The sequence below is a fragment of the Paralichthys olivaceus genome, chromosome 12 (genome assembly GCF_024713975.1).
Source record: "Paralichthys olivaceus isolate ysfri-2021 chromosome 12, ASM2471397v2, whole genome shotgun sequence".
Taxonomy (NCBI): Eukaryota; Metazoa; Chordata; class Actinopteri; order Pleuronectiformes; family Paralichthyidae; genus Paralichthys; species Paralichthys olivaceus.
In genome coordinates, this window is record NC_091104.1 from 15,914,824 (window position 1) to 15,941,401 (window position 26,578).

Below are 26,578 nucleotides of genomic sequence, written 5' to 3' on the forward strand. Positions count from 1 at the left end.
GACAGTCTGTGACCCTCACAGTCTCTAACACTGACACTGACAGTCTGTGTCTGTAGCACTGATACTGACACTGACAGACTGGATGACTGACACTGACAGACTGAATTACTGACAGTCTGTGACCCTCACAGTCTCTAACACTGACAGTCTGTGTCTGTAGCACTGATACTGACACTGACAGACTGGATGACTGACAGTCTGTGACCCTCATAGTATCTAACACTGACAGTCTGTGTCTGTAGCACTGACACTGACAGTCTGTGTCTGTAGCACTGATACTGACACTGATAGACTGGATGACTGATACTGACAGACTCGACGACTGACAGTCTGTGACCCTCACAGTCTCTAACACTAACACTGGTACTGACAGTCTGTGTCTGTAGCACTGACACTGACAGACTGGATGACTGACAGTCTGTGACCCTCACAGTCTCTAACACTGACACTGACAGTCTGTGTCTGTAGCACTGATACTGACACTGACAGACTGGATGACTGACACTGACAGACTGAATTACTGACAGTCTGTGACCCTCACAGTCTCTAACACTGACACTGACAGTCTGTGTCTGTAGCACTGATACTGAGACTGACAGACTGGATGACTGACAGTCTGTGACCCTCATAGTATCTAACACTGACACTGACAGTCTGTGTCTGTAGCACTGATACTGACACTGACAGACTGGATGACTGACAGTCTGTGACCCTCATAGTATCTAACACTGACAGTCTGTGTCTGTAGCACTGACACTGACAGACTGGATGACTGATGGTCTGTGACCCTCATAGTATCTAACACTGACAGTCTGTGTCTGTAGCACTGACACTGACAGACTGGATGACTGATGGTCTGTGACCCTCACAGTCTGTGTCTGTAGCACTGACACTGACAGTCTGTGTCTGTAGCACTGACGCTGCTGCTGAGGCGGGATGTTTCTGCAGACGCGTCACAGCGAGACGGAGGCTCCTGATTGGCTGAGCCACAGAGCGGAAGTGCGGTGTCCCAGCTGTGCAGCTGAAAACAAAACAAGACAAGCTTCGACTGGTGAGTTCAGGACTCTGTGGTTTTTTACTGCTACTGTTCAACGGTACGATCGCTGCTGCGCATCTTCTATACGCATATAACACAGCGTGTCGCTGGCTGTAGACAGCAGAGGTGTGTGTGTTGAGATGTGTCCTTGTGCTGAGCTCACGTGTGAGTTGTTATGTAACAGTCTGCACTGAGCATGGACACACACCAGCTTCTGCTATTGTTTAGCATCTGATGCGCTGTAGCCTCCCTGCTGTTAGCTTAGCTGCTAATGAAGATGCTATGGGGGGTTTAGCTGCTGCTGATGTGGACACATTTTACACAGTGTCAACACACAGCCCAGTGTTTTATGATGCTGCTTAATGGAACACCAGCTTGGCTATATACTAAATCTGAAAAGAACGTAGAGCTAATGTAGCTGTGGTGTTTCCTATGTCATGGCCAAATGTTACTAATGCTGCACTCACAGCTGGAGATGATCTCATCTGACATTCACAGCGTATTTTCATTGGTTTTACATGTGACAGGGAATGTTTTCACTAACGTCAAGACAACATTAGGCCTTTCCCTGCTATCAATCATTTGAATCTAATTTAAAATCAAACCTTTTAATCTTGCATTTAATTCAGCCTGATTATATCTAATTATTCCTTCAATGTATCTGTTTAAAAAAAATCTTGTTTACTTTTATATTGTGTTTCTTTTATTGCATCTTTCCGCTGCACTGTTTTTACACTAATAATAATAACTTTATGTATATAGCACCTTTCAAACCAGCCATCACAGACTGCTTCACAGAGAGAAGTAATAAGAAACAAGCAAAATAATACAATGTCATTTTACATCAACCACTGCACATGATATAATACAAAATCTAAAGGCAACATAGTAGTGCAACATATTTTAAAAGTAAAGGACAATTAAAATATTATAAGAATCATAAATTATTTGAAAAACCCTAAACAGAATCAATTTTAAAAGCCATTCGTGAAAGTGCATCTAGAGCGATGACAGATCTTTTTGTCTTTCTTTTCATCAATACTTGAACTGTTTTTGACTTTCCCCATGTTTGTAAAGCACTTTGACTAAACTCCGGTGGTTTTACGAGCTACATGAATAAATCTGACTTGACTTGACATTGTATTGTCAGTTTTTACAATCCTGCCTCTTCTGTTACAACCCCACCAACAGTTTTTAGGAAATTCTGTGAGATACCATACCATTTCACAGCTCTGTATTTGGGACAATCAGCTTTCTCTGTAACAGTCACAAATCAGTGGAACAGCCTGTTGGACGATGTGCAGCTCCATCAGCACTTTCAAAACCAACTCAAAGAGTCTGTTAGAAGCTGCTCAGCTCTGCACTCACCGAGTTTATTATTCCATCAAATGTAATGGATGACTTGCTTTTATTTGACAAGCATATGTGCTATTGTGTGTAGTGTTGCTTTGCATAGCTCGTGTGTTTCTTCTTGTATAATTTTATATTTTGTTTCTACTCTGCACTGCTTGTTATTGTGCTGTTTCTTTGTTCTAACGAGGGAAAACAGATGCATATGAGCTTGTGGCTTTTAACTGGTACAGTGCGTGACATGTTGACATTTATATTTGAGCTGCACACTGTTCCTTTTAAATAAAAATCTAACTAAACCAGAAGGGCACTCAGCAGAGCACATACCTCCACCAGGGCCCAATAGTCCCCTTTTGAGACCACATTTAAATTCACAAGGTTTTTCACAGGTTTTTATTTGAATCTACACCAAATTGCACAAACTCATATATATCACATATGACATCACAAATATCATTACTCTGGGAAATGTTGAAAAATGCCTCATCACAAATTGTTAAAGAAAGTGAAAAACATTGTCCTGGATCTGAACCAAATTTTATTGGCTTCTTCGCTCTCCAACTTCTACCAAGTTTCGTGGTAATCTGTCCTGTAGTTTTTACATAATTTGCTCACAAACATTCAAACCAATAAATAACCAAAAGCAGATGCCAACATCAACCCCTTTGTAGCAGAGGTAATAGATATTTAAAGGGATGTTATGGCTTTGCATGTTTTTATTTTTCACTCAGCAATTTCAGAACAAGAAAACTCAAATGGCTCATGGGTACAATAGCTCTTGACAATAGGGATATCAATACAATGTAGTTTTATATTATGATGTCACTATATACTATATTAGTGGTGGAATCTCAAATGAGTTGTATAGATAAAACAACTCCATGGAAATATCATCTTTTGGCAAATCCAGGTAATTAACAGCCTGAATGATCAAAGTGATTCATCAGTGCAGTGGCGAAATTCCTCCAAATCTATAAACTATCAGTTGTACCACTGTTTTATAACAAGCAGACCAGAGGACTTATCTACCCTGCTTATATCTATTGCAGTTCATTTTAATGTACCATCATCCACAGTTTCAACTCTTTGTCACCACTAAAGTTTCCTCTGTCTCCTCTTCAGCACTATGATGGATGAGCTGGTGCAGGACCTGGTGTCTGCACTGGAGCAGTCCTCGGAGCAGAGTAAACTCGGGGAGCTGTGGGAGGAAATGGTCTTCAGTCCGCTGCAGCAGCGCCGGCAGATCCGCCGTCGCAGAGTCCGCAAGCGCTGCCGCGAGTCCTCGCTCTATCCGACGCATCACAGACGTTGCTGGATTGAGGCCTCCGAGTCTAGCTTGGATGAGGCGAAACAGTACAGGCAGAACTCTTCCTCAGCCATTGCTGCCTCTGTGGCCAACTGCAGCGACTCTGATGACCTGACTTCAACCAACCAGTGGCACTCCATCATGAGAGGCCCGGCCAGGACGAGGCAGCCTTCCTGGCCGGAGTCCGACTCCTTCACTGAGAACACTACTGGACGGCCACTCAGGAGGCGCAGGAAGGTCAAGCGTATGACCTCAGGCGTCACGGTCAGGCTGCAGCAGAAGTTAAACGTTTCTGGTGTGGAAGGGAAACGGAGGTGCAGGTCGTCGAGGATGCAGCAGCTGTCAGGATCGAAGAAGAGGTCTGGTGGTTGGATGGGAGCGGACAGACATGCTGAAGGAGCCATGCTGATGGGGAAAGAATGCTGGAAGAGGAAGATAGTCAAGGAACACGGAGATGGCGCAGATGAAAACATGTCTGAGGGGTAATAGATTGTTCTTGTTTTGACTTTTCTTTAGAGTTAAACCTTACCATTGAATTCATTACAATGATGTGGAGACTGGTCCCCATCTGGCTTCCATTTGGAAAAAAAGTGAGATCCACTATTTATGAAAATTCAGCATTTGCAGTTTTCAGTACCTTTCATTTAACTTACAGTTTTGCAACAAGCCAAATGTTAACCGTGTCAGTGTTTAATGAGTCAAGATTAAAACCATAGTGAAAAAAGGAGCTCAAACCCCCGAAAGCCCTTTTTTACCCTTTGAATGGAAAGTTACCAAGGCAGTTAAACCCATAACATAAAAGTCATGGGCATAACTACTATCAGACAGAAGCAATTAAACAAGGCGACATTTAAGATGATCTATGCTGCCTCTCTTCATTGAGCCAGTTGTCAATATTCAGTGTGTCCTCAACTTAACCAAAAAAATGTATCACAATCATGCCACTCCACTTTAAAGTATTGAGTTGACATTAAAAATGAATGATAGAGTCTCTTCATCCTCATCTCCTATAGCTGGAATGATCACCAGGGAGGGATCTTTGATAGTTATGCCTCCGGGCATCTGCCAGCTCATTATTTCCTTTCGAGAAATATTGTCACAAATAAATAAGTGACTTGGTGTGGTATTGATTTGCTTTGAAATGAATTCCTGTCCTGGGCTGGGTAATTAAAGCTGAGCCTGTCCCAGTGTCCCAGAGTGCAACCTCCTGTGTCCATTTTATTTAGCAAAACTAAATGTGGCTGTAACTGGCGGCCGAGAGCACATTATATTATCACAGTGCAGTGGTTATTACAGTGTGGTGTGGAAACACAGTACGTAATAATAATTCTAACAATGAACTACTGTCACTTCAGAATTCTCACTACTTCCTTTATAACAGAGGCTCAGTGAGCACAGAGATTTTAGAAACATAAGAAAACTCCTTATGCATCATTATGTCAAATCATTTTTTTTAATCTATATAACATATTGCATTGTGGGACTGTTGGCAGAATATAGCAGCGGTATAGCATTACAAAATTTAGTTTGTGCATTCTGTACTATAAAGGGACGTGGAGGACTCTGTGGAAGAGAATATGATTTTGTCTTCCTCCACTACATTAATCTGACAGTTGTAGTTAATTAGTTAGTTTTCATACAGGACACGTGGCCAGCCAATCAGAAGAGATATTATTAACTATCCATCATTATATAAAGTTAAACATTTCTCCATGTCAAACAAATCAAACTTTAGAATATATAAAATGCAGCTAAATGCCTTCGTCCTCAGAATTTGGACAAAATGGTGTATAAGAAAAAATAAATAAATTGGGACTTAGATCATTGATTCTGTCAAGGTAAAATGCACCAAAGAAATTCCTTTGATGGGGAAAAACCATGGAAAAACGGAGGAGGAGAGAACCAGGATTTCTTTTTTCATTGTTCAGGTTTTCCTATTTTGACGATGATTATATTAAGGAATCGCTGAGTTTTTATTTTTCACAATGTGCAAATAGTGTTGTAGCCATTAAATGCATCACATGAGTGTGAGTAGATACATAATCATTTATGGTGTGGAGCTCCTCATACTATGGTTTTTTTAAGCATTGTAGTTCCCACTCACGAAGTCCTGTCATGCTCCTGCACAGTAAATCTCCTCGCTGATCTGATTATCTGTTGATCGTATAAAAAAAGTGAGAAGAAGACGTTTGAGGTAACCAGTAATGGGACAGACAGAAGGCTTTACATCTTCTGGTTTCATTTGTGCTGACCTGCCTAGCCCCTAAACGGTACTTGTTTTCTTACTTTATGGAAAAATCAATAGCCGTTCTGACAGAAAACAGCTCCGGAGAAGAAATAAATGGGAACACCGTGGCACGCTGTCAATCATTTCTCACTTACACAACGCCAACGCTCTTGATTGCTGCTCAGTAGACTGCCACACCACACTGAGGCCTCAACAATCTAATGGTTAAGCCCTGGCGGAGGCAAAGGATATGAACAAATGGCAGCAGTGATGAGGGGCTGACAGTTGTACAACAGCAGTATTTATACACAGAGCGTGTACGGCCCATTTCATGTCAGACACACATGCCATTGTTGAAATGTCCTTTGAAGCACTCAGATTTCTCTGGTCCCCATTCATTCCATTAACCTTTTTCATATGGAGTGTCTGCTCCCTGAAAACATGCCTCTCCTCAAGGTCACTCCCCCTATGTGCATACTGAGCTTCGCCTTCAGCCACCCAAGTGCAATCGGAGCAGATGTTGGCAGCTCCAGTTGGGCTCCACATCCTTGATTAGACTTGGCCCAGCCTGCTGGCAGTGAGGCCACCTGACGCCCAGGCTGGCCAGGCAAGCAGGCCTCACCTGTGGGTAGACGCTGTCCGGGCTCAGCCTCCCGTCTCCGGCTGTGTGTGACGTCTATCTCTGAGATGTTGACTCCGGTGCTTCCACCAGGAAAAACAAAGCTACTGCGTTCGCTTCTCTTACACGCTGCTTCATCAGGCCGTCATTTATATTTTGAAAACTGTACAAGTAGTTTTTTCTTTTCTTTTTGGGGAAGCGGCATTTGCTGAAGTTAATTTTCATAAATCTCTGAGACTAATCCAATTACTGCAGCTCAGGGAGAGTGGGATAACCTTATAATCAGACACCCATGGAAGAGAGCATGGATTTGGGTTGGGGCAGCTTGTTTGAAGAGCCCACAGATCCATTGTTATCGGAGCTTTGCCCCCCTTCGTCTGTGCCTCTTCTTTATTCCTCTGCAGAATGAGCCCAGGCTCAATAAATAGCAGCTAGCCTGTAATCTCTGTGCAAACTGGTCTGCCTCTCTCAGGAGCTGAGGATTATATCCTAATGATTAGTGCTCATCTGGATACTGTGTTTTGCTTCACCTCCTTGGCTTGTGTAGAGACAATCGGGTCATGTGCGGAGTTCAGTTCAGCTTTAAAACACTGGAATGCAGTTTTTGTCTTTACCCTTGCTTTTGTTTCACCACATAAACACAGTATAATGACTATTTAAGACTTATTTGTTTTATGGTGCCTAATCCAAAATAGAATATGTGAATTTTCGCTAAGGGAACTGATATTTTGTGCAGAGGCTTCCTGTATTTGAGCTCCCATCATACATTGCAGTGATGTGTTGGCTCTTTTTTTTTTCTCCATGTGAGACAGAGACAAAGTTCGCCCAAAATGTTTGTCAACTTTTCTTATCAAAGGTCAATGCTGAAGAAAGAAGACGTGTTTCTTTTGGTCCCCATGAAAAATGGGGGTCTCAATTATTCATGGCATTAATTAGGCAGTACTTAATGGAAACGGTTTCGCATCGGCCCTGTGCTGCTCCAAGCGACATCACATTACGCCTTTAATACAGATAAATACTTAATGGGTGTCTCTAATTAATTGTTTATACCTGTGATTCTTTTTCAAACTTTGCACAGAGTCCCTCCAATAAAAGGAAGACCCATTTTTTGTACTTGTGAAAGACGCCATGCTGCTGGTAGTTAATCATCAGAGGGAAGTTTGCTGCTTATAGTAGATCACGGTTAGGTCCTCTGCTGATGCTGGAGCGCTGCTGCGTGCTCCAGATGCCAGCCAACGTGTCCAGAGGTTTGGTACGGCAGAGGAGCGGCCTGGGGAGTCAGTCTGGGGAGAGGGCTGAGGGGGTTCGACGGGGGTGGGGGGGTGGGGGGGGGGGGGGTGTAGGGACAGTCCGGTGTCTCTGGGCGAGGCCAGACATCTTCCAGATTCCCCGGAGAGGCCCGCTCCCTCTCACATCTGCTTCTCGTGGATGTGAGGGGAGATGATGCAGGACCATCTGGCCAGGAAGACGCACAGGCTGGACGGATGTTTTTTCTGATCCCGCCATAACTGACAGGCCGACGCAATATGGCAAAGCACCGTATCAGCGCATATCTGACCCTGCAGCTTTCTCCTTTAAGCAAGGTCAGCAATAATTAACAGGAGGCTAATTGCTCCATCTCTTGCACGAAAAAGTAGAATGGCACTTAGCTTTATGTAGCAGTGGTCTAATTGTATAGTTGTGTGATTGTCTACAAATCAAACCATCAACCAAAATCATCAATGTGTTATACATCTGTCAATACTTTATGACTTTATGACCACAGCCACTGTCAACTGCAAACCCAGCTGTTTCTGCACAGGGCAGATTCGTAGTTTGGGTCACAAATATATTATTTAACCGTTATCTGCTATCTGTTATTTTAACAATGCCACATGTACAGAAATGTTGGTAAATATGCATTTTCTAAAAATATATATATATCAAATGTTAACCCAAAAGAAATAAATTAGTGGAGCCACATTGGGAAAAAAAAATATTCTTCAATAAAAAACGAGAATATTTTCCCTGTCTGTTCGGTTCTGATTCTTGCTAAATCCTTTCAAAGTCCTGATATTTCTGATTATGTGGAGCTGATAAGTCAAAAGATGAAATACTTTGTTATTTGGGAAACTTATACTGAAGAATAATTAAAAAATATGCTCCACATTCCTCAGCGTGTTAAAGTAAGCAGGGACGGCAGTGTGATAACTTGGTACATGTTCAGCAGAAATCCTTTTTTGAGCTCTCGTCCCTCCAGCCGCATCACTCCCATCCCTCCCTGACCCCCCCTCCGTGACCTTGGAGTGTCTGGAGGATCCAGTCCAAGGTGGCTGAGGTGTGAGAAAGGCAGAGAAACCCAGGGTGGTCTGGGTGAGCGGAGGGGGCACCGAGGGTGTGGAGGGGAGTGTAACTGTGGGGTTGCCTGGGGGCGTTGAGTGGAGCGGCGATGGAGCAGGCTAGGCAATAAGAGGTGGCAGCCCACACAGCAGATGTTGGCCAGTTGTTGTGCGGAAGCGGCACGTCTGTGGGTCGCTCTGCGTGTGGGGCACACCCAGAGGGAGGGGTGGGCAGGGGAATGTGTTTCGCTCTCCTGTCATCCTCCACAACGCAGGCCAGATTAGATTGGAGCTGACAGCGGAGGATATTCAATTAGATTGTGCATGTCACTCAGTGGCTTCGATCAGAGTCTCTCCTCATGCCTTTGTGTTTGCTATCGCAACGAGGGAGAACACAGCACGCTCTGTCTTTTTGTGTCATTTTCATTTATGTCGACCTCTAGCTCCGGACTTCTTCATTATTTCCATTATTGAATGCTACACGTTAAATATTGACATCAGAGGGGCATGTAAATTTCCGATTTACATTGTTCCCTTTTCAGATGCTGTAACATTGTCCGACCTAAAGAACCCATCAGGTTTGAGAGGACAAATCAAAACAGAGTCCTCCGTCGTCAAATGTCATAGATATGAAAGGAAGAGGTCGACTCCGCTCATTCACATGTGATGTTTGTCTCTTTTTTTTTCTTTGCAGGGAAACCAGCAGTACATGCAGCAGTGACCCCGGCCTCTTCACCAATGATGAAGGAAGACAAGGTATTAAAAAAATCACTTTTAACGCACAGTGAAGCTACTTCATCACTGTAATTAAAACCAGTAGGCAAACAGCTAATTGCATGTTGAGTGCTTGGATCTCACTGACTTTCTTTCTTTTCTTTATCGACGAAAGAAAGATGAGACATTTTCAGATATGGACAACACCCTCCTCGACTCTGAGGGAATGCTGGGGCTAGAGAGGGAGGTTTTCGTTACAATGGGCTGGGTACTGGGCACCCAGACGACTCTAATAAGACGTTGTCATGTCGTGTTAATGAGCGCTGAAGCCTTTGCTAATCTCATTAGCCGTGGCGGGGCCAGGCGGCCTCTGATTTAACAGTTGTCACTACACCTTGACTGTGAGAGGCATGGTTCCTGTGTGCGCTTTGCTGACTGACAGGTCTGAGAAGAGCTGGCTGTGGTTAAAAGAGCTCCCACTTCATCATTTTTGCCTCAGCCGTTTTACTGTGGTGGGGATTTGGACTCCAGCATTTTAACGGAGGCTGCAGTGGCACTACTGAGATGAATGGATGTGTGTTTGGTGGCACTGCAGGCTTAAGTGGTGCTTCGAGTGGGTTAGGAGTAGTACTACAGCACAATTTTTCAATCTGGAAATTCTGGTGTACGTTTGGTAAAAATATGATGGTTGCCGCGGTGATATCCGGGCTCATGCAGCATCTTTTTCCCTCTCCTTGTGTGTAGGCGATGACGAGCAGAGTGACTGGATCTTCGAGGGGGAGTGCGGAGCTGGGACAGGCGTTTCCAGCTTGTTGCCCAGCTGGGACTCAGATAACCAGCTTTCCCTCGAGGATAACCTCCCACCAGCGACCTTCCTGCAACCTGCACGGCCTTCTCGGAGAGGTAACAGTGGATCATTTTGTCTTTTAGACACAAAGCATCAGTCCTGGAAAGACTGAGCAGAGCATACTTTTTTTTAATCCTTTACAATAAGAGAAGAAACCACTTGTACTAGTTCACTGCATTGGCTGCTAGTTTGCTAGAACTGTTGAATGTTTACATGTACGTTGCTCTAAAGTTTACTGTACATTAGATATTTCTTTAATGCTCTCTGACCTGGTTGGTTATTAAATAATTTGCATTGCTTTCTCTTTGTTCCTGATTCTTTTTGTTTTTTAATTACTGTTATTTTCTGATCATTTTGCTTAATGGGAATATACATGTATTTTTGCAGGGTATCCATCACGTCTTAAACAGCTGCCTGGCTCTGCTGCCTGCTGCATCAGGAAGGACAAGCGGAGGATTCCCAGCAAGGTTAAAGCAAACATGCATCTTTACTAGACTTAATGAAAACACATTTAATTTAGTCTCTAACTGTGTCTGTTCCATATGTGTTGAACAGGGCAACAGGATGCCAGTGTTTGTAGAGAGACTGAGACATTTCTCCCAAGGTCCCTATCAGAGAGAGTAAGATGAACTCTTTTACAAATTTTTATCAGTTTCCATTATTGTTTTGTGTCCAATCATTAAACTTATCATCGTGTTTCCTTTTAGCTTTTGGCTGCCACCTGTTGGAAAACGAGAACGAAGCCAGGTATGTTACATTATCTTTTTCCAAGCCTTATTTTCTTTCTGACCAATTTCCTCTGATTTCAAAATCTAAATGTTATTGATACTTTCAATTTCCAGTTGAATCCTTTGTGCCCATTACCCGTGTGTCCTATTGACATGATGTCAGAGAGCTCCCACCTCAGATGTTCCTCCTCAATCTGCACAAACAGGTAGTTGATGCCACGTTAAATAAAGCAGCCTCTCAAGGGCCTATTGGACACACCGGTCGTACAATCAAAGCTCAATATATCGATAAAGTCTGTGGCTCAGTCACTTAAATCAAACACAGCTTAGGTCACTGTTTAGGAAAATAATCTATGTTAAAATTAGGCCTCAGAGACAACAATCCTCTATTAAAGGTATATCAGAGGGGAACACACACACACACATACACACACATTTATTGTTAGTTGTGATTTTGTAAATTAGTGAATTCAGTGCATGTTTTACAGCTAAAATATTTCTGTTGCAAATACACTAGAGAACTGTTTAATATTTAATACATGCATACTTGATGCAGGTTCTTTGCAGTGGAGTATTATACACACAGAGGCACACAAATTATAAATGTCCACATTCATCCTAACCGTATGTGTTGACATTGGATTTACTTCCTCCAATTCTATGTAAATAAATACATACACACACACACACACACACACACACACACACACACACACACACATACACACATACTTATATATATATATATATATTTACACATGCATGTAAACATAAGCAAATCTTTTGTTGACCTCATTAAACCCTCATGCAAGCCGGTAACTCTTGGGATTCAAAAGTGACAAAACACAGAAGTGACAATAAAGCTTTGTTATTACACCAAATGAAGAAATGTGCAATATATTTTATATATTATATGTGCATTTTATACTGTGCATTATATATTTTTTTCTTTACTTGCCAAAAAGCCATCCACAAACAAATGAATGTAGAGTGTTTTATTCAACACACTGATGTCACAGACCCTAAAGAGGTCTAATTCCCTGTTATACCTCCCGTTAACAAACTGTAAAAAAACCACAATAAGATAAATTAAATAAACTAATGCATTTATTTGAAAGCGATTGAGCACATATACAAATCCACTGTATTTTACCATGTTGTGAGCAAACAGAAGTAATGTGTCATCAGCACAGAAGCCCATTGGTCTGTACAGGAGCCTATTGTTAGTGTTATTGTTAATCCTGGCCCTAAGTCTGAGCTGAAGTGACAGCAGACAGCTACAGTTGGATGCAGTATGATTTCTAGTCAATAGTTTTCAAGGTCACTTTTCCCAAATAGAGAAATACTGTGTGTTGATGTCGTTGTTGTAATGCAGATTCAAATCCCTGCATTTCTGGGACTGCACAAAAACATTTTTTAAAAACGGGGATTTATCCAAAAGATGTTTGTCAAAGCATCACATCGCTCCCAGTCATCCCTGCAACCGTTGGATCTGGATGGGGGACTATGGGGGGACTATAGAGGAGCTGAGCAGCCCCCTTGGCCTCGAGACTGTGGGTCTCCTCATTGTATTGTTTCCACTCTGCCTATTTATGGTGCATTCTTAATTTAGTTTCACACATACACACACACTCTTTCTCCTCACTCTCTCTGGGGTTATTTCACAGAGCGCTCCAGCACTCCTTGATGAGGGGCAAAAACACGACTGCTATGAAAAGCCCCCGACTTCTTAGGGCTTTCTTTTTCTAAACTGGCCCTTTCTTCTCCACCTGAAAGGTTCCTTCAGATTCCAGTTTGAGGCATTGTGAATACTAATTTCTCTCTATTAAAAAGCCCTCATATCCCTGCCATGCTCTCATTTGAATGGCGGACTCAGGGGAGACCTCTTAATTCCTTTATAGTGGGATTCAAGACCCTTCACTTCAAAAAGTATAAATCATACTCCCAAATGAATGAGGGAGAGAGGGGGGATTGACGAGAGGGGCTTCTGATGTGTCCCGTTGGAAGGCACGAGCCGAATCTATCTCCCAAAGCTACTCAAATCCACTCTCCAGTGAGACGGCTGCTCCGTCCTTACGACCCAGCTCCACGCACATTTACGTCCTTTTAACTTCCTCCAAATTACGCCCGTACACAAACACAACACCAGACAATTAGAAATGTCACTATGCATGACAATGAGGAACGCTACAGATGCTCACGCCTGCTCCTAACAAACTTTTTAATGTCCACTCTTGATTTCACTTCACTACATTTTCATTTCATTTCAACATCTCGCCCGTGTGATCGATTTCTCGCGCTGAGCTCCCCATACATCTGACTTTTCTTTGTTTCCAAACACCCTTGAGAGCAAAGTGTTTTCTCTGGTGGGCCGAGTGTAAACATTAATCTTGCACCGCGGCCAGGTTGAAATGATACTGTATTAATAAAAGCTGTCATCTCCCGTTTGGCGCGGCTTGACGGCGACAATCAGAGATTTGATGTTAAGTGATAAAGGCTGTATGAGGTTGCATGCTGTTTATCCTGGTATTGGCGCGTGCGGGGGCGCAATGCTTTGTGGGATTTGGCCGTAATGCTCTGGGTACGGCGGCCACGTTAAAATGCATAACTGCCTCCCACCTGAACCAGGCGGCAGCAGCTTTTATCTATTGACTTATTTATTTCTAAATGACACTTGTGCTTGGAGATAAATCATAGTCTTACGCCACTCCCTTCCCAGTTTTCATTTTAATTGTGAGATCTCGGTGTCAGCAGTTAGTATATTGGTGTGAGTGGCCTATTGATTATTGATTTGGAGCTATCGATTATGTTCCCTGGAGACCCTAATCCTTTCTGATTCATTTGAATACCTCTATTAATCTTGAGATCCTCCTCACACCTGAAGCACCATGTACCCTAATGAAAATAGATGGCCATTTTGTAACTGCAGCTCCTCACTCCTCTTTTGATTTATTATTTCTAATTGATATATTTGCTTTTGGATGTGGGCGCCAAAATTACAATTGACCCTGTGTCAGTGCCGTTTTACTTTGTACCCTATAGGGACAGCGCTGCATTTAAGTGTCTCATATGACCTGAAAAAATCTATCTGGGGGACTTTTTTCCTTGTGTCCTTGTGTCTTTGTTAGAATTTAGTTGTTGTTTCGCACCATCTTCATTACACATAACTTGTTTTTTCATTGCTCATTGCCTCGAAGTCAATCTTTGTTTTCTCATCACACTTTCTGTAAATTTAGGGAGAGAACAACAGGCTGACATCTGTCAAGCTGTGAAAACTGATGAAGTAACAGATGTTAAATAATAAAAACGGTGTTGTGCATTTTTTTTACCGCTTCTTTCAGTTTTATACCGAGCCATGTAACATACTTATTAAAATCCTTCAGGTTCTGCTCTGAGATGAATGGTGGTGTTTTGTCTTGGTTAATGATCCAGCTGATGGTATTCTTATGTTTGATTAACATTGTGCTGAGCGTCTCGGTGGGTTCCAGGTTGGCCCCCCATGAGCTTTCGGCGGCACGGGGAGGGCCCTCGCCTCCCTCCAGGCTGCCAGGGGCCCTCGGTCGCCGTGTAATGAGGGGAGAGACGGAGGGATGGACCTCCACACATTAAGACCAAATGCATCAGTGTATTACTTTTAATACCGCAGGCGTGCCTTGTGAAATAATGCGACGTTTAAACGCGGATCGATTTTGGAATTAAAAAGTTAGTTTGCAAAGATTTACTGTGGGGAGTTCAATGCCTGAGCTTTTTATCAGGGGCGCAAATGGCTGGTTATGTGCTATCCGACAGAGGTACGATTGAGGGATCGATAGGCACGTGATTTACTAACTGGAGTACAGCTAATCAATAAGTATAAAAGTAAATGAAATATGCATTACTGGGTTTTTATTAGAGAGGGGTAGCAGCGAGAGAATAACGGTCAGGCCATTTATTTTTATATCTATTGATTATACAACATAGAGACTTCGCTCAAAGCGTGGCCTGCACTCGACAGCTCTCGACACCCCGCTCCTGCACACCCGTCATGTGATTTATGGGTGTTGAGGTCATGGAACATGCTGCCTGTTAAAAGGCTGCCCTGACAGGGTCTTATTGTAGCATGTGCCGGTTAGGGTTGGTGAGCTTTATGTAGCCTGCAGCCTGAGATGAGCCGTGCTGGTTAACAAGGAGCTGTCTGCTGTGGGCTTCTCTGCTGTTCTGTGCTCTGTGATGATTTTAGGTTTTGTTTATTTGCATTTTCAAACAGTGTGACATTGTCCTTTAATCCTCTCTGAGATGCTGGACAGTTGATTTTAACAAGAATATGCTGGATTTTTATCTTAAATAAAAACACGCACACACACACACACACACACACACAAATCAAATCACCCCTCCCATGCACAAACGTACACCCCACACCCCCAACCACCAAGGTATCGGACCTTGACCTTAACTTTACATCTTTACATCTTGCAGTAAGCTGGTGGGGGGGCTTTTCCTATCTCAGGGCTCTTGAAATATGACACAGGAGGCACCGAGCAGGTGTAATTTGTTTATGTGAACTCTGCAGTGACTCAGCCACGTGCACCCCCGGCACCTCTGCTCCTTGTTGAAAACAGGGATTAATGAAGAAAAATTAAGATGTGGCCAAAAAAGAAGCCACAGTACTGAGGCTAACAGCGTTTACAAATGTGCTGTGCTTGCATTTATTGACCTTTGTGAAATTACACATTTTTACATGTATGTTTGCGTTGTGGCGGGAGGGAGCTATACTTCATCATATCTGTGTGTAACATTTGCTCTGTGTGTGTGTGTGTGTGTGTCCCCTCCTCCCTCCGCAGGCAGACTAACCTCACCTCAGGATTGTCACGCTCAGGAGACTTCATGAGGAGGAGGAGGGAAACAAGAGCTTCGCCCATCGCAACATCAGGTGACACCCTCCGCACATACTGATGAAACCTGCAGATTTGAGATGTGACGCATCTCAAAAGAAAGAGCTGCAGGTTTCATTTCTGAAGTGGAATCACTTGTAAAGCTTTGCATTTTTAGCCACTGCTGGTGCAAAGGCTGTGAAGGTGTTAGTACACAACTTTGGTTCCAGCTGAAATATCTCTACAATGTTTACATCGATAATCTGCATTCACTTGTGGTGTTCGGACAAGAGTGTGACTCGGGCTGCAATATTCTGCCTGAACCCGAGAGAAAACTAACATAGCCCGACCCAAATCAAACAGACACACAGTTTTATTGTATCCAAAACCAACTCAAATGTGAATATCACTTCAACATTTTTGCCCAAGCCCACATCCCGATGGGCTCAGGTCAGGTATCTACACTCTAGTCCAGTTGATGAATTCTAAGGACTTTGGTGATCCCCTGACTTTTTGACCATGAGGTCAAACAACAACTTTTCCAACATTTTACTTCCTTTCATCCGCAGCTGTTCCTGTGTGTTGAGTACTTTAGAAAATGTTAGCATGCCAACACACTAAACTAAGGACATGTTGTAAACATTACACCTGCTTAACATCAGCATGTCAGTATTGTTATTGAGCATGTTCGCAGGGTTAGCACAGCTTTAAGTTCTTAGACTTGTCAGTAAATGTTGTCTTATTCCACCAAATTTACCAAATGTAAAATATGTGGTGCTTTAGAGAAAGAAAGCAGTCAGACAGAGAAGTGTGTTGTGGAGCTCACCCTGTCGGAGGTGGCATCCAGCAGCAGCCGACGTGTTTGTTTGGACCAGTGGAGCTGCCTTATTTCATTAGACTGATGGCTCGGGGCCTCGTGTCTTTGCTGGATTGAAATCTGAATTGGTTTGTCCACCTCTTCTTCTGTGTTCCCTTTCTCTGTGCTTTCACTCCGGCTGCTGCTGTTTGTCATTTAAATAACAAATGCCGGTGGTTCCCTGATTTAGTGAGGGGTGCAGGCCTCTGATGTATATTAATATTGCCGCACAGTGTGCCGTACCAGGGTCCATCATTCATTTGGATAAAAGAGGTGGAATTTAAAAACAGCCAATGCTTTACTTGGATACAGATTGCATCCATTTATTGCACTGAGTGATGGAACAGCCCGCAGTTCTGTCCTTCACCTCCCCAGCGCTGAACCACTTCCCATAAAAGTAAAAAAGGATTCACCCCTGACCCTTAAGGACCCTTCATATTCAACATGCGGAACAAGGGGCATCCCTCAGTTTGTCGACAGTTAGCAGATCCACTGTCTGTTGTAAAGGAAGGAAGAGGTGGAAATGCCTGTTTTTCAATCCCAAAACGAATTGTTTTCCAAAAAATTAAATCAATTATTAGTGGGGGGGGGGTTTATTTGCAAACTGCAAATAAAAAATATAGTAATTAATGTGTAATTTAATGTTTTTCTGAATACAGTTGAAGATCTAGTCCCCGATTGGCACATCCCCCCTCAGCAACACAACAGAGTGTTTTCCTGCTTCTTGAGTCTAGTGCCCCCTGTCCACCGTGATTTATCATGCATTCCATGTCGTCCAATGTCAGTTTCTGCAGCTGCAACTGCTCTATATAAATCTTTACCTTGGCAGCCTGCTGCACCGTGTCTCTCCTCAGTAATCTCACCACCGCCAGGAGATGCACATTCACCCTGACAAGCTTTCACACTCTCTGTGTACAAATTTTGGTTCGTCGCCATTCTGACATAAATGTTGCCACGTGTGACATAAATGAGACAGAATCAGATTCAACACTTTGTCGAGTGGAGTTGTTCTCAGGTAAACATCTTGTTTGCATTGTGAGATTGTTTACTGCATTTAGCAGAGAGACCGGCGCCGCGGCGGGTGTTGCTCTTAGCGAACACGACAGCCGAGTCTTTGTTTGAGTTGGCCACAGGAAGTGGATTGTTGTATGTGTTAGTGGTTGATTTGAAACTCTGTAATCAGGAGTGAAAATGGTCTGTGTATCGAGGTGTCCTCCAGGGCTCCCGGGGGAATTACTCCACCGGTACCCAGCTGTTGCTTTGTCTTCTTCCTTTACCCTTTTAGCACTTCCACAGCAGTGCCGGAGCTGGCTGTGAAAAAAACCCACACCGCAACTTATCAAGTCAGGTTTCTGTTTGGATTAGATGACCACTCCATTTCTCAGCCTTAAATTGGCCATCTTCTACTTTTCTCAGCACCATCAATCCAGAAATCCAACTCAATCCAACAAATCTTTACTTGATATAGAACAAAGCATCCCAACTTTCTTTTTTATGGTAGAAATAATACATATTAATATTATTTAGCTTGGCTTTTACCATAGTTTGCGTCTTTTTGTAAGAGTACTGATTTTTATTTTGGTCAAAAATTGAATTTACACACTAATCAAACTTATTAGGATCTCGTGAACTGTTTGTCGTCTTCAAACTTGCCATGTGTGTTGTTGATGAAGTGCAGTGGACTGGAGATACCTTCAATATTAATAGAAATTGATTAAACAGGCAAATCAGTCAGTTGGGGCGAGGCTTAAGGCAATCTGAGTGAAATTACAGTAGTGGCTAACAACTGGCAGCCCGCAGGTTCAAAGTGCTCTGTCAGCAGTCACATCTGTCCCACAAGATTCATTTGGATGATTTAGATATTTCTATTTCACCATATCAGACTGACAGACATCCACAGGTGCTGATCTTCATTATGACAACAACATGCATAGAATCACTTCCTCTTTAGCGCATGTTTGATTTGTTGCTGCGGTGCATTTCACTGAGCTGAACAACAATGTACTAAAAAATAACATCAGCTAAGTAAATCATTCAGTAATGGTGAGAATTTAGTTTCATTTTATGTAAAACAATGAAGCAGCATTTAAACAGCTCGTTCCAAATAGAAATGTTTAGAACTGGCACTGCACTAGTTTTAGATTTTGTCACACGTGAAATTTAATATATTCTAAGCGCTCTACAATTTTTAGAATTATTTCGAAGGCAGAGATGAATCAGTACGTGTAAAGATCCTGATGGATTTTAATAGCCTTGGCTGGTCTCACACACAGACTAATTAAATATTGCGATTTTACCCCCCCCCTCACTGTCTCTCTGCTGATGCCCTTCATCTTTATCTCTACAAAGGGATGAAGGTAATAAACCCAAACTTGAACTTCTTCAGTGTTTTACATTTCAAAAAGAGTTTAAGGTAAATAAGTCGGGTTAAATGTGGTTTGATTAATCTTGCCAGGCGTGCGTTATCTCTATGTGCTGGTTAAGTGCCACACGAGGGTGCCCATGTGGAGGCCAGCCCGCCCCTCACTCAGCCCCGCCGCCTCTCCTCTCCCCTTTGTCTTCATGTGTCTCCTTGCCCGAGCAAGATGGCTGCGTGACAGATCACCTGCGTCGGAGGCCTGCCGTGTTCCTGCCCGGCGGTCCGGCCCCCCTCTCATTAATGCCCAGGTTGGTGCGAGGTCCGTGTGGCAGCACAAGACAAATAACGCTACCACTCAGCCATCACTTCTGCTGACAGAAATGCAGCCCACCGCACTATTTCGCCCTCTCCGGCTCCACTCCGCACCCTGCCCGCGTCCTTCAAAACCCCCCCACATCTCCTCCGTCTCCACCTGCACCTGCCTGCACTGGTCCACCAAACTTTCATGGGTTTTTCGCTGTTGCTGGAGGCTTCTCTGAAGTCGATGTGGTGTAACCACAAACCTGCTGCTTTTGTAACTCACTCTAATTGTTTTCTGTTTGGTCTCTGCTGTGTGGAGACAGATTTGTTTTGAGCAGCCTAGTCTGTCAGGTGCTGCTTCACTCACTTGTGTGCAAACCCTCTCACCGGGAGGTCTGATTTTGAATGTCCCGTGTGTGTGTGTGTGTGTGTGTGTGTGAGAGTGAAAAGGAGAGAGCAAGAGAGAGCAGTAGCGAGAAACACAAAGGCTAATCATTAAAGAGCTATTCAGCCCTGTTCATTTAAGTGTGGGAATCAGCAGGCCCATTACTGTCAATGTGTAATTAGCTGATTAATAAACAGGGGGAAGGGGGCTGCTCCAGGAAGGCCTGTAATGATTGTTTTTAGAGAGCATCACATGAGAGCTTATTAAGATGGTAAGATGGTTCCATTCAACCTCCCATTATCACCCACAACAAATGCGTGTACTGTAATTCTGCCATAGTCTTTCTTTTTAATCTAGCTGTATTTTAATAGATGTTATTTCATCAGCAGTTTATTATTTGCATTCATCATTTTTATTTTCTCATACACATTAATATACAAGGATAATAACAATTGAATGAGCTGTATATGAATGATATTATTTACCTGCATAGAGTCAGTAGAGGACACTAGTACATTTACTCCTGTACTCTTTCTATATATTCAGATATAATATAGTTACCAGCAACTTGTCAAGTGTTAATCTAGTATAATGCAATATATTGTTAATGATAAAAGCAGTGGTTTCCACCCTTTTAGGCATGTGACACATTTTTTTAATTATATGTCATATATTAATCATCTCACAACCACTGGACTAAGCTGCCTAACTTTCTAAAGGTATTCACGTATAGTAATAGCTGTAGTCGTAAACAATTTCATACGATATCAGTCATTGGGGCCACGTTACAGCAGAAAAAGTACTTAAAATTTCAGGCAGCATGAGGCAAATATGAATAGATTTTTGTTGTATTTTACCAAGTTTTTGAATGCGGAATTTCAACTTGTAATGTAGTATTTGTGCATAGTTTGATTTATATTTGTATGTACAATTATATGAACAATAATAATGTGACTTTCTTTATTCTTTATTCCCCAAATTTGTAGGACCTTCACTTATGTTTAAGGATCTAAAATATTAATCTTCTTTATTCTCTATATCATCTTAGCCACATTATAAAAACTCTCCTGCCTCTGACCTTCGCCTCTGACAAAAGCTCTGCACTGTGTATATCGACACACTCCCAGACTAAATGTGTCCAGCCATTTCTTTGTTTCTGTCGAATATGAAAAACCTCAGAGTTTTGATCAAGCCCTTTGACTGTGTTTAACCTGAGTGTTTGGGTTGAACCTCAGCAACGGTTAGTCATCGTTCCCTCAAGAAATATTAATCAATTATCTTGCCCGCCGGATCAGTTTGGGGAAGAAGTCATCTGGAAAGAGGCACAAGCAGATATAATGGGAACGAGCAAAAGCACATGCCAGTGAATGCTGTAATGCCTAATCCTTTGAGACAGCCCAGAGCCACAATGTCACTTCTAGTTCCCTTGTCCTCTGCTCTGGGACTGCCTTCAAAATGTCTTCTGTGACCGCCACTAACTTTTTTTTTTTTTTGGGGTGGCAGCAGGGGGGATCAGAAAAGATTTATTTATCAACCTGAAGAAAGAAAAGCAGGAAAGCATGTTAGGGAGCACAATTGTTTTAGAGTTTCTCTTTCGTCTGCGGAAATTGGCCTCGTTTCTCCCTAAGATATCTTCACTTGTGGTGAGGAAAAGCTTTAAAGGTGAGTGAGATCAAGAGAAAACAGGATCTTTAAAGAAGGAAGGCGTTCAGTGAGACGTGAACATGTGATGAATGGAGTTAAAAACATACAGCTTCTTACAGCATAACCAGAGAGAAGAGAGTGGGGGAGTTAAGCCATAGGAGCAGCACAGATTGGCCTTTTAATAACCATGTCCACAAGTTATATGGGGCCAAATTGGATTTGGCTCACTTGACCAAAACCTCATTAATATTTAACCCATTAGAAGAGGATTGCTTAAGGTTTTATTTCAATACACCTAAAACACAGAGATCCATGACTCATGGACCAAATCTAATTTTTATTTGAGGGGCATTGCATTGACAGGAAAATATGATTTATGTATCTTTTGCTTTTTTCTGTTGTGCTACATGTCCAGAATATGATATGTGTTGTCTTTTTCTCTGCAGCTAGCATCTCATTTCATAAGGATCACCAGAGAGAAGAGGCACAGGGAGCCAGTAACACCTCAACCCCAGAGACGAGTGCAGCCGGTTCACAGACTCTCCTCCAGGGGGACCGTGGAGACACCTGAACACTGGACACGTGCATAGAAGAACTTGACAAAAGGAATTCTGTTGTGCCTGAGAATGAAAAGGCTTCATCTCCTCTCACTACACAAACTTAATGACAAAGAAAAAAAATACAAAGCACATCGTTAGTCTTCAAATCAGCATGTTACTCCGAGATCCAGTCTTTCCCATGTGACAAATGTTAATGCAATCAAGCCTTGTTAAGTCATCTCCTCAAGAAAGACGGCAGCTTCAAGGGGCCCCCCACTCGACTCAAGACCCGTCAGCCGCTCCTGTTTCCAAACAGAGCCTTCAGAACATGTGCCGCCTCACAATCCGACTATTTTGTCCACTCTAGTAGTGCAGCGTTTCTCAGCAGGAACTCGGGGAGCATTGTCAGGTGAAGCTGGGGGGATGGGGGCGGGGGTCTTCTGTACTTTTTGGAAGCCAACAATGGCTGTGCAGCAGCACGTAGCGAGCTCTGAGACAGGAGAGCATCAGAATGTTTAGCTACCACACGCTGCTACCGGGTTCAGAGAGGCGACCGCCGGTAGAGAGCCACACAAAGTACAGGCCTCCTATTAGCATGGATTTGAAAAGCTACAGTTTGTACAAAGGTGCTCATTAGCACAACACAGAGGGAGTGTAGTCGCGGTCCTTGGAGGGCCGCCTCTGTTCTCTCTCTAGCTCACCTTCCATATTCAAATCCCCCCCCAAACGTATTTAAGTTCAAGGCCAGTTGCAAAGTCTGTTTGAACAGGCTGTTTTTCAGCGGCGGCGGATACGCTGCTTTTTCGGAGCTGTGTGCAGAGTGGATGAGAGCCAGCAGAGAGAGGTTGGAGGGGCTCTTGGAGACAGAAGAGGAGAGTTGTACGCACTATTTTCACCTCCCCTTGGGGTATACATTTCCCTGGCTCCCTTGGCATTAGATGCATTAAAAGATCAATGGCAGCAAACAGTGCGATCAAACACAGCAGTTCTCGCCAAGCTGGTAAACAAGCGGCATTTTCAGAAAACTGCATTTTTATGTAGGAGTCAAGTGATGCAGTCTGCTTGACTTAAAAACTCCTGCATACAACGAAGTCATCTCTGCTGTTGTGTCCTGAGAAGGGACTAAAATGTCAACTGACGAGAGACAGCAGAGTGAACTTGGTTGTTTTTTAAAAATGAAGCATATTTAAAATCTTCTTTATGCGAGGAGGAACAGGTATATGCACTTTCTATAATGATTACAAGATATATTTTTTAGTGAAATGAGCTGCATAATTATCAGATGTCTTTTCAGACATTTTAAAGCCATATTGAAGTGAAGAATCGCATTTCGCGGAATGAGATTTGCCAATTAACGTGAGTTATATGTCTGCAATAATCCGTCTGAGAAGGCTTTATGTGATCATGTTGGCCAGGGATGACATTTATAAATGCTGTGTGTGCACACTCGTCTAAATGGATGCCTCACACAAGAAGACATCCTGCCACGGGAATCAGTCAAAGTGTGGAAGCAGCGAGCACTCACCCCCCTGCACCCCCCCAGAGTCCAGCAGCAGCAGCCCGGGCCCCTCCAGCACCAGGAATAAACACTTGATTAATAGGAATAGCACGAGTTAAGGGTCCCAATTAGAAAGGAAGGAGATTTTGATGAATATAATGATGGCTTTTTTGAGACGTATGTCCCTGAACACGTTGACAGGTATTGACTGTGTGGTGTTTTAAGAGGAGCTCCTCGCAGTCCCCTTATCCGTCAGTCTGTGTTTTGGTGCCAGGGCATTGACAGGGGAGGAAGGCGCATCACTTCAGATACATTTCCATTAGTAGGAAAAGGGGAATCACCTCACTTCTCTTGTAATTAGCAGTCACCATGATGACATCTCAGCCAGACCGCGTGCCCCAAAATGAATTTCCGATGGCCAGGAAGTGGGGGAAATGGCTTCCGTGCCGCCAGTCAATTGCCCTGTTACAGTTAAGGAATCCAGCAGGCTGGTACCACTCATATTTCATCCCAGGTAAAGATTACCTGTCAGGCCCATGGGAGATGTATTGATCTGTTTTCCTTTTTCCGCCAAGCAATCACCTGACAAAGGCACCTAGGAGGCGAGTGAATGAGTGATGCCTGGTCTGTCTGCTCCAGCACGGTGGCTCCCAGTGTCCACTGATGGGTGGAGAGGTGATGAGGAGGAGGAGAGATAATGCAGTCATAAACTCTGTTTGAACCTCCTCTGTATGCATGCAGGGTGGCCCCTCCGAGCCCCGGGTCATAGGTCACCGGGGAGTTTGCTCTCTTTTTTTTCTTTTTGGCTCCTTTCTTGTCAGTGGCGTTTGTTCTTGCTATGTCGTGTGTAGTGATGACACAAACACATGCAAAAGAGGCTCTCTGGTTCCTGCTGACAAACGCATGTTGCGAGTCACCGGAGTTCAACTCACTCTGGGTTTCAAAACGCGACACGCTTTGATCTGGGCGCTCCCTCACTATGAAATCCAACCTTGTGCGGTCTTGGGGTTTTCCTGCGACTGTCGCTGAGGCAGTGATCAATATATCTGACATTATCTCATGTTTTCATGGCAGCTAAAAGTATTTATATATTTGCCTCGTTCAATGGAATGTTAGAGTTTATATTATCCGTGAAGCCATGCATTTAAAGTGATTGCACTGTGTAAAATGTGTTGTATTTATGATGTGGTGTAATTATAGGTCCATTAATTGAGGATTTAGGTCTGAAGTCATTAAATTCATAAATTCAGTTTCATGATAGATAGTACAGTAGATATATCTCAATTTTTTTTACTATCATATTTTTTTAATTTCATTTACAAGGATTTAAATATATCTCCCTGATATCAGGGCTCTTAGGCAGCTATCCACATTTGATACGTGGTACAAATAGCATCTTATCTCATAGGCTGTTATCTTTATATTTAATAGCATTGGTGGCATGCCTAATTGCTTTGCAAATGATCTAAAGAGGATTACTCCTGTAGAACGCACGGTGTCACTAGGTGAGATGTTACAATGGTAAAATTCAGACAAACGTGCAGTGTAGCTCTGTTTTATGTGTTGTGTCAAAATATTTGTCAGTACGAGGTGGATACTCTGCTCTTATATAAATTCTGTATGATTATGGACTATTGTGGATAAGAAGCTGTTTTAAGAAATTGCACTTAAGTCATTTGTGTGTTTTAAAATGATAAGTTGTGTCGTGACTTTGAGGGATTGTTTAATGCCTTGACTTTGTGTCATACAGCAGGTGATGTCAAGCATTCCTCCATGTAGAGAAAAACTGCAATACCTGTTCTTTTCTGAATGTGTATGCAATAAATTAATTTTGGTGATCATGATGTTGAGAAAAGTGTATGTGAAGATTTTCAGTCATCCAGGTCATAGCATCTTTAGAAATTGTACTAGTGTATGTAGGCACCTGGACTTGCTTCAAGTTCTGAAGAACTGAGGAAGCCTCTTAGATGAGAGGTGACACGTCTTCAAGAAACACAAGCAAGTCCAGCAAGTTTGATTTATAATATTTCAATGAAATTTATTTGACATTTTCATTAGTGTTACATTTTGGATAGACAGGAAACTGGAAGAAAAAAGGGGAAAATGATGTCTGACAAAGTTTTCTGACTCAAACATAGACCAACCAAAACATGGACGACATGACAGCTTCCCAAAAGTGAAGCCAAAGTTTCTCAATCGCCCCCTGTTGGCTGGCTGCAGTATAGGTCATAAACCATTTCTCCTCTATTTAAGCAGATCAATTAGTTGCTGCAACTGATATGTGCACATTTGAGCAGGTAACCTTTCAATCGTAAGTTGATCAAGACACAAGGCTGTCTGCAAATGCTAACATGCCGATGATATTTTGAAAAGCCTAATCATCCTCCAGCTATTTAAATGGTTTTGCTGCTTTTCCCATTATCCTTGGTGTTTGGTTGTCAATTTGGGCTTCGGAAGGATTTTCACTATTAAATAGATGAAAGAATCATTGGTAATTTAAAATAATATTTAAGCAACTAATCGATAATGAAGATAGTTGTTTGTCGCTTGAAGCACCGACAATGCTTTTTGAGATGGACTGACACAATCCCCCCACGATTTGACAGAGATCCCCTTCAATTCAAACGTTAGTGTGGCTGACAGAGAAAATACTCCCTCAGCCACCGGAGATTATCAGCAGATCCCCCGCTGTTAATCTTGTGGCTGAATGCTGAAGACGGCGTTAGTCACTTTGCTACGTGTTGAGAGTCGGAGCAATTCTCTCCGCTCACTGGTGGTCCACAGTTACAAATCACATCATCAGCTGTCTGAGCACCCACAGCCACCTCTCCTTCACCAGACTGATGGCGAAAAGGAGGAAAAATCAATGGTTTCCTCTCGTCAGAAAGGACCGAGCTCTGTTATGTTTGGGAGTTCGATGTTACCCTCTCTTACGCCACCATGAGAAATTGAAAGCTGGGGTTCGAACCGACTGACTGACGTGAACAGACTGGAGTCTC

At 42.9% G+C, this 26,578-nt stretch overlaps 1 protein-coding gene across 6 annotated transcripts; it reads left to right on the forward strand.

Annotated features, from left to right (window-relative positions):
* The first annotated feature begins 917 nt into the window (after positions 1-917).
* Positions 918-25,423, forward strand: LOC109628211 (G patch domain-containing protein 2-like). 6 transcript variants are annotated; one of them, XM_069535474.1, is made up of 10 exons: positions 918-1,051; positions 3,509-4,174; positions 9,551-9,612; positions 10,315-10,473; positions 10,805-10,884; positions 10,973-11,037; positions 11,125-11,164; positions 11,260-11,351; positions 15,969-16,057; positions 21,989-25,423. In XM_069535474.1, exons 2-10 carry the CDS (start codon positions 3,513-3,515, stop codon positions 22,111-22,113), a joined length of 1,374 nt encoding a protein of 457 aa, XP_069391575.1. In that variant the 5' UTR covers positions 918-1,051; positions 3,509-3,512; the 3' UTR covers positions 22,114-25,423. The 6 variants fall into 6 exon arrangements, 4 of the variants coding, with proteins under 4 accessions (XP_069391575.1, XP_069391577.1, XP_069391574.1 ...); XM_069535476.1 differs by having other exon boundaries at positions 1,007-1,094; positions 15,973-16,057; XM_069535473.1 differs by having other exon boundaries at positions 1,008-1,094.
* The last annotated feature ends 1,155 nt before the right edge of the window (positions 25,424-26,578 follow it).

Bases quoted from the DNA above. Each gene is read 5' to 3' on its own strand.
- LOC109628211 (XM_069535474.1), top strand. From the start codon at position 3,513: ATGATGGATGAGCTGGTGCAGGACCTGGTGTCTGCACTGGAGCAGTCC. The intron at 4,175-9,550 runs GTAATAGATTGT...TTTTCTTTGCAG, and splicing joins GATGAAAACATGTCTGAGGG to GGAAACCAGCAGTACATGCA. The intron at 10,885-10,972 runs GTTAAAGCAAAC...TGTGTTGAACAG, and splicing joins AGCGGAGGATTCCCAGCAAG to GGCAACAGGATGCCAGTGTT.